Source organism: Chiloscyllium plagiosum, chromosome 3 (genome assembly GCF_004010195.1).
Source record: "Chiloscyllium plagiosum isolate BGI_BamShark_2017 chromosome 3, ASM401019v2, whole genome shotgun sequence".
NCBI lineage: Eukaryota > Metazoa > Chordata > Chondrichthyes > Orectolobiformes > Hemiscylliidae > Chiloscyllium > Chiloscyllium plagiosum.
Genome location: NC_057712.1, coordinates 101,084,652 through 101,093,354, shown reverse-complemented (window position 1 = coordinate 101,093,354; position 8,703 = coordinate 101,084,652). Strand labels below are relative to the sequence as shown.

The 8,703-nt window shown below is 39.1% G+C and overlaps 1 protein-coding gene and 1 long non-coding RNA gene across 3 annotated transcripts in view; one reads left to right on the top strand and one right to left on the bottom strand.

The window, feature by feature from the left end:
- The window catches only part of LOC122548388, an 18,003-nt gene extending 17,915 nt beyond the window's left edge, over positions 1-88 (top strand). The window contains exon 3 of the long non-coding RNA XR_006311223.1: positions 3-88. This is a non-coding gene — a long non-coding RNA (uncharacterized LOC122548388). The remainder of the gene's footprint in view (positions 1-2) is intronic.
- Positions 14-8,703, bottom strand: part of elovl4a (ELOVL fatty acid elongase 4a) — a 46,030-nt gene continuing 37,340 nt past the window's right edge. For both annotated transcript variants that reach the window (XM_043686960.1, XM_043686961.1), the window contains exon 7: positions 14-3,378. In XM_043686960.1, the coding sequence (XP_043542895.1) occupies positions 3,094-3,378 (285 nt within the window). In that variant the 3' untranslated portion in view covers positions 14-3,093. The remainder of the gene's footprint in view (positions 3,379-8,703) is intronic.

The following is an 8,703-nucleotide window of genomic DNA, read 5'->3' as shown; positions in this document are numbered from 1 at the left end:
AGCCAGAACAAGCATCAGGGTCACATCAATTGCAGTTAAACACTAATTAAATCAATAACCAATATATTATTTCAAGTGTGCACAAAATGGCCAAGGATTAAAATTGCAACGTATGACAATTTTGTTTAAAACAAACATTTAGCAGAATGTTTCTATCACTGATATTTTAAGAGGTAGCTCACATTCAAAGAACTTAAATCTGTTATATTTAGTATTTAATCAAATCCTTTCTGAATTACTCATACTCCAAAACTGGATGTTTGGATTGAGGGTTTACAATTTCATAAGGTTACCCAAGTACAGAAGTCTAAAGCTATTAACGTTAAGACTAGTCTTCAGCAACTCAGTAGAATGACACATAGATGTCAATTGGAATGTCATCAATTTAAATCGGTAGTAAAATTAAACCAAGGCAAGATGCTGCTCAAGCTTATCCATGCCTTCTCACACATCAGCAGCCACTGAATTAAGAAGCTTAAGCATTATCCTATTTAGACAGCCTAATGTCCAAGCCTACCTCAAGCCTTCAAAATAAATTGGTCCTGTAATGCCACACAAATCAAATCCATTTCAAAAATCCAGATAGTTCAGATGATATTGTCTCATCGGTCAAGACTGGTTTTCCATAAACACAGATTTAGTATTAGGAATAGTCTATTCAGACTAATAAATCTACTCAACTCAAAAATGAAAAGGGTTTTCTACTATTTCATTACTGATTCAAAACATTTAAAGAGGTATAATTACACTGGAACAGAGTTTTACTGAATTTCGGATATACCTGATTACAAGTCAATAAATGTAGCTGAATCATTCTGAACTCAAAAATCAAAAGCTATTGTCTTCAAATTATTCTTGGGCATTTTAAATATATTGTTCTAATTTTATGCTGCAGTTTTATCCTGTTGCAGACTCCTAATCTAGCAAGACAGTGTTGGCACTCATTACAAATATAATCCATGACATTGATAGACTGTCTACAAGCATATTAGAAATTTAAATTGTAAAACTTCTTTAATGGACTTCATTTATTATAGAAGTTTTGAATGTATGAGTGAAGGACAAATAAATGTATGTAAAAAAACCTTAGTCAGAAAAGGAACTTAAAATCAGATCAGGCATGTACAAACAGATTTATCCATTGTGATAATTGCAAAGGATGCGAGCTCTTCTTATACATAATGAATTTGTAAACTCTTCTGCCAGGAGTATTTTGCTGCACACAAAGAAAGGTTTGCAGCATCAATGTGCTTGCACTATCAATGCAGCAAATCAGCCCTATAAAAAGGAAAACTTTGTTTGAAACTAGATTATTTCACCCTGATTAAAGATGGACCAGTTTGACTTGACTCTCAACCTGTGAGAAATAAAGCTGTGCAGTCAACTTGAATCATAATTGTGACAATTAGTCCCAACCTGTGCTGTACCTTTACATCTCTTAAAATATATAAATCTTTTATCATCATTGAAGATTTTTATAATGCAAATGTGTTAGCTTAAGATGTGTACAGAAAGTGCAACTTTCTTTTAACTTCTCTGTATATTGGTGTCGGTGTCTAAACTTGATGATTATCAGCACAAAAGAGGGAAAGTCAATTGCTTAAAATTTTTAAGCATCACTTTGAAGTGCTTTTCTGTGGATGTGAAAAAAAATCTAGCCTTTAAAAAGCTGATGCCAACAGGTCTGGTTTTGCAACCATTTTGTTGCCATTGCCATACACATGTGCATTTCTAGTATTCCATTTTTTTAAATTTTGAAACAATCTCCATTTAAAGCATGCACTCCAGTCTGGTATAAATTGCTGGGCATATAGATATATACTGTAACAGCAATGCACAATTCATTGCAGATCCTTATACTTTAACGTTTCTGATACTCAATATAAATTGCAGTGTGATTTTATGATCCCCATCTTAAAAGTTACATTCACAGGCTGTCCCAGTGGTTCAGTGACTTAATTTGAGTTGATATTAAGCCACAATATCAAAAGGTGCTGGTTTATGCAAAATTGACTAAGGTCAGCCTCAACATTTGCAGCCAGAAGACTTCACTTGGCTTTAGTCATGTTACGGAGGGAAGATCAATTAGGGTTCCTTTAAAGAGCTATTTGAACAAGGGATGATGGAGAATGCATGTATGTGGATCAAAGCAAAGCAGGAATGTCCTTAATGTTGATTCCAAATTCCCCTCAGTAGGTCAAATAGACCATTAATACTTATTGCCTAGGCTCATGCAAAAATAATATTGCAGTGGGTAGAATACAACTATCACTCAGAAGACTGTACACTACTTGTCACTTAAAAACTTGGAAGAAAATGGAGTCTGGATGGGCAGAGGGGATGTTGAAATACATGCATTATTCATACAAACCTGATTACATAAAATCAACAAAATAGAATTATGATCTTTGCTGCAAATCATAAATCTGAGATTTGAGACCTGTTCTGGGCTCAAGGTAAAATTTTAATGTATCCCAAACAATATTCATTGGTTTACATGGGTCCAGATAATGATTAGAATTGTCATTCTACTTTTTATCTTAGGGCCTTCCATACAGAGAGAAACATCAGATGTAACAAACACAAACTGTTTCTACCACATTCCTGTAACTGATAATTGATAACCTGCAATCAAAACTAGCATTGGATTTGTAGACCCCTGGGCTGGCAACATGGGATTCACCAATGTTTGCATGTGGTAGAAAATAGAACCACAAAAAGCAGCATTAAAACTGAGGTAGTGGTAAAGTAAAAGCTATTTAGCAAGAATTCACAGAAACGCAAAACAGGAAACATAACTAAATATAAAAAAACTAAGGGATAGATTTGAAAAAGGGTAAATGACCAGATTCCTCTATCATAAAACCTATTCAGTGCAATTTATTTAATGGTGAATTTTCTTGTCTATCATCACGTCAATACTATTGTATTGATCACAAATATCATTTACAAAGTAAATACAATAAGTTACAAAGACAGCAAAAAATACAACAGATTGGTTGAAAGCCAGCTGAAACACATGCAGTCATCTTTTGCTGACTCGATATTTGGCTTTAAAACACAACCTTTTGTTTTTCATCTTGCCCATTTATCTTATTCACGCTTAGCTTTTCCTTTCTTCTTCTTTTTCCCATTTTCTACTATCAGCTTGTTTTCTGATTTGATTATTCCATTAACAATTCCATTGCCATTCACAACTATTTTTCCATTCTTTATGAGCTCTTTCTTTGGCTCCCTGTAAGTCTGGTAATAAAAGTTGGCGAAGAGGATGATGAAAGAAATGGCGTAAGCTATCAGTGCCCAGTGCATCCATCTTGGGAAAGGGCAATCAATGTACAAAGAATAAGCTGTGTGGCCTATCGTAACATGAAACTGCACCTGTGTTAAAAGAATAACATTTTTTAAAAGAAAAAACATTGCTTAAAAATGTTGTCCAGATGTTAATTGAAAATTTTGGCACTTTCTTTCTCTTTATTCAGCCCATGTATTTTCATACTTTTACTTTCTCCTCTTTTGTTTTGGGAACATTTTACTTTCTGAACTTCAACTCTATATTGAAAATAACTCAAACAGGGTGTGAAGTTTATAAATGTTTCTGAAGACAGAAAAATATTTTGAAAGAAAGCACAAAAAAGTAGAGAAATGATTTTTTCAAAAGAAAAAGGTGCAGTTTAGAAACTACTGACCAACCAGTACATTTATTAAACAAAACACTGTAATGGAAAAGAGACATTTGGCTGCCAAGAGTAAACAAAGAAACCACTATCAATTATCGGTATCCTGTCTAGTAATGTGAAATGAAACGCCTATCCATATATTGTATGGAATAAAGATTCAAATCTTGAAATTGAGTTCTACAAAATTAAAAGTTGTTAACATTAGTGAGTCTGGATGTAGGTTTGCTCGCTGAGCTGGAAGGTTCGATTTCAGATGTTTCGTCACCATACTAGGTAACGTCTTCAATTAGCCTCCGGATGAAGCACTAATGGTGTAGCCCGCTTTCTATTTATGTGTTTGGGTTTCCTTAGGTTGGTGATGTCATTTCCTATGGTGATGTCGTTTCCTGTTCTTTTTCTCAGGCGGTGGTAAATGAGATCCCAGTCAATCTGTTTGTTGATAGCGGTCCAGTTGGAATCCCGTGCTTCTAGGAATTCTTGTGCATCTCTGTTTGGCTGTCCTGGGATGGATGTGTTATCCCAGTTGAAGTGGCGACCTTCCTCATCCATATGTATAGATACTAGTGACAGTGGGTCATGTCTTTTTGTGGCTAGTTGATGTTCACGTATCCTGGTAGCTAGTTTTCTGCCTGTTTGTCCAATGTAGTGTTTGTTACAGTTCTTGCAAGGTATTTTGTAAATAACATTAGTTTTGTTTGTTGTCTGTATAGGGTCTTTCACGTTCATTTTGTGGGCTACCATGCTGCCAAGGGGTCTGAGTAGTCTGGCAGTTATGTCCGAGATGTCTTTGATGTAGGGGAGGGTGACTAGGGCTTCTGGACATGTTTTATCTGCTTGTTTGGGTTTGTTGCTAAGAAATCAGTGGATTGTGTTCATTTGGTACCCATTCTTTTTGAATACACTGTAGAGGTGATTTTCCTCTGCACTGCAGTGTGTGGTGGCTTGTTGAAATAATGTTCTAATGCAGCTTTGTTTGTGGATCTTGGGATGATTGCTTCTGTAGTTCAATATTTGGTCTGTATGTGTTGTTTTCCTGTAGACGCTGGGTTTGAAGTTCGCTCTACTGCAACATCTAGGAATGGCAGTTTGTTGTTGTTTTCCTCCTCTTTAGTGAATTTTATGCCAGTAAGCATATTATTGATGGTCTTGAAGGTTTCCTCTAATTTATTTCATTTAGTGATGACAAAGGTGTCATCCATATAGCGGACCCAAAGTTTGGGTTGGTTGGTTAGCAGAGCTGTTTGTTCGAGTCTCTGCATTACTGCCTCTGCAAAGAACCCTGATATCTGAGAACCCCTTGGTGTTCCGTTGGTTTGTCTGTAGGTTTTGTTGTTGAAGGTGGTGAAGTGGGTGGTAAGGCATAGGTCCACTAGCTTGACGATATTGTTCTTGCTAATAAAGTTAGTGGTGTTTGGTGTATGTGTTTTAGTCTTTGGTGTAGTTCCTTGGTCAATCTGTGCATTGGTGTTCCAGGTAGAGAGACTATGGTCTGAGGGGGGTTCCAGGTTTGTGAATTTTGGGTAATCCTTGGAAGCGGGATGTATTGGATCTGTCTGGTGTCATTTTTTGGAAGTCAGTCTTATTTATTTCTCCAGATTTCTGAAGTTTTTTTTAGTTAGGGCTGTGATTCTATTTTCTAGTTATGGGGTCGGGTCTATCACCACTTGTTGGTAAGTGTTGGTATCTGCCAGTACTGCGTTCGCTTTTTCAATTAGTCTCTTTGACTTAAAATGACTGTCAAGCGTCCTTTGTCTGCAGGTAGGATAACAATAGTTTTAATTTTTTGTAGTCTTTCTGTGTTTCCTTCCTTCCTCGGAAAGCACTACTCAACACACAAGAAAGGAAAGCACTAGAAAGACAAAACAAAATTGTTATCCTACCTGCGAAGGACGCTTGACAGTCATTTTAAGTCAAAGAGACTACATTGAAAAAACGAACGCACTTCTTGCAGATACCAACACTGACCAACAAGTGGCAACTGACCCGACCCGACAACTAGAGAATCGAATCACAGCTCTATTCAAAACACCTTACAAATCTGGAGAAATCAATAAGACCAACATCCAAAAAATGAAACCAGATGGATCCAACACACCATGCTTCTACGGATTACCCAAAATTCACAAACCAGGAGCCCCCCTCAAACCCATAGTCTCGCTACCTGGAACACCAATGCATAGATTGGCCAAGGATCTACACCATAGACTCAAACATTTAGTAGAAGATTCACACCATTCCATCCACTCCACCCAAGAATTCCTGAAGATCAAAGACACCAAGATAGAAGAGGATGAAATAATGGCCTCCTTTGATTTAACAGCCTTATTCACATCCATGAACATCAACCTGGACAAAGAAACACCGACTACACTATTAGAAGAACCAAAGACACATATACCAAACACCACCAACTTTATCAGCAAGCACAATATCGTCAAGCTAGTGGACCTATGCCTTACCACCCATGTCACCTTCAACAGCAAAACCTACAGACAAACCAACGGAACACCCAGGGGATCTCAGATATCAGGGTTCTTGACAGAGGTAGTAATGCAGAGACTCGAACAAACAGCTCTGCTAACCATCCAACCCAAACTTTGGGTCTGCTATGTGGGTGACACCTTTGTCATCACTAAATGAAACAAATTAGAGGAAACCTTCAAGACCATCAATAACACTCTTACCGGCATAAAATTCACTAAAGAGGAGGAAAAACAACAACAACAAACTGCCATTTCTAGACGTTGCAGTAGAGCAAACAGCCAATGGGGAACTTCAAACCAGCGTCTACAGGAAAAAAACACAGACGGAACAAATATTGAACTACAGAAGTAATCATCCCTACATCCCCAAAAAAGCTGCATTAGAACATTATTACAACGAGCCACCACATACTGCAGCATACAGGAACTATGAAGAGCAAAGGAAAATCACTTATACAGTGTATTCAAAAAGAATCGGTACCCAATGAACACATGTCTCAGCATCAAACTAAACAAGTAGACAAATCATGTCCAAAAACCCTAACCACCCTCTCCTACACCAAAGACATCTCGGAAAAGACTGCCAGACTACTCAGTCCCCTTGGCAGCATGGTAGCCCACAAACCCACCAACACACTAAAACAGCAACTAATGAATGTTAAAGACCCTATACAGACAACAAGTAAAACTAATGTCATTTACAAAATACCTTGCAAGAACTGTAACAAACACTACATTGGACAAACAGACAGAAAACCAACCACCACGATATGTGAACATTAACTAGCCACAAAAAGACATGGCCCACTCTCACTAGTATCCTTACATACGGATGTGGAAAGACACCACTTTGACTGGGACAACAAATCCATCCTAGGACAAGACAAAGAGAGACATGCATGAGAATTCCTTGAAGCATGGCATTCCAATCGGAACTCTATAAACAAACACGTTGACTTGGATCTCATTTACCAGCACCTGAGAAAATGAAAAGGAAATGACATCACCATAGGAAATGACGTCACAAACCCAAGGAAACCCAAACACATAAATAGAAAGCGGGCTACACCACCAATGCTTCATCCAGAGGCTCAATGAAGATGTTACCGAGCATGTGACGTAACATCTGAAATTGAACCTTCCAGCTTAGCGAGCAAACCTACATCCAGAACCTCAACCTGAGCTACAAATCTTTTCAAAACTCACTAGTAGCGAGTCAATATGTGAAGAATGTAACACATTATATAACTAAAATATCTATTAGCCTAAATCACAGAAGGTAAGTTAAACAATGATTTTAAATTTTACTGCACGATAATTTTGAAAATATTTCCTGATTTTTCTGTGCAGTAATTTCCTTTCTCTTTGTCAAATTAAGTGACAGTAAAAGTAGAGTTTATAGGTTAGTGGGAAGTAAATGCTCTCCTTTGAAGGAATTTTGCATTTTGTTGTGAAAGTCTAAAGTTAAATGCTCTCTGCTAGCCTCTACATCTCAAGATTCCCCATTTGGAAGCAAAAATGCCCTTTATTGAAAAACCTATTCAACTATACCATGAATCAGTTCATGGATTAGTGGTGCTGGAAGTGCACAGCAGTTCAGGCAGCATCCGAGGAGCAGCGAAATTGACGTTTTGGGCAAAAGCCCTTCATCAGGAATAAAGGCAGTGAGCCTGAAACATGGAGAGATAAGCTAGAGGAGAGTGGGGGTGGGGAGAACGTAGCATAGAGTACAATGGGTGAGTGGGCGGAGGGGATGAAGGTGATAGGTCAGGGAGGAGAGGGTGGAGTGGATAGGTGGAAAAGAAGATAGGCAGGTAGGACAAGTCCAGACAAGTCACGGGGACAGTGCTGAGCTGGAAGTTTGAAACTAGGGTGAGGTGCGGGAAGGGGAAATGAGGAAACTGTTGAAGTCCACATTGATGCCCTGAGATTGAAGTGTTTCGAGGCGGAAGATGAGGCGTTCTTCCTCCAGGCGTCTGGTGATGAGGGAGTGGCGGTGAAGGAGGCCCAGGTCCTCCATGTCCTCGACAGAGTGGGAGGAAGAGTTGAAATGTTGGGCCACAAGGCGGTGTGGTTGATTGGTGCGGGTGTCCCGGAGATGTTCCCTAAAGCGCTCTGCTAGGAGGCCTCCAGTCTCCCCAATGTAGAGGAGACCGCATCGGGAGCAACGGATGCAATAAATGATATTAGTGGATGTGCAGGTAAAACTTTGATGGATGTGGAAGGCTCCTTTAGGACCTTGGATGGAGGTGAGGGAGGAGGTGTGGGCGCAGGTTTTGCAGTTCCTGCGGTGGCAGGGGAAGGTGCCAGGATGGGAGGGTGGGTTGTAGGGGGGCGTGGACCTGACCAGGTAGTCACGGAGGGAACGGTCTTTGCGGAAGGCGGAGAGGGGTGGGGAGGGAAATATATCCCCAGTGGTAGGGTCTGTTTGGAGGTGGCGGAAATAAGTTTTACCTGCACTTTCCACATCCATCAAAGTTTTACCTGCACATCCACTAATATCATCTATTGTATCCGTTGCTCCCGATGCGGCCTCCTCTACA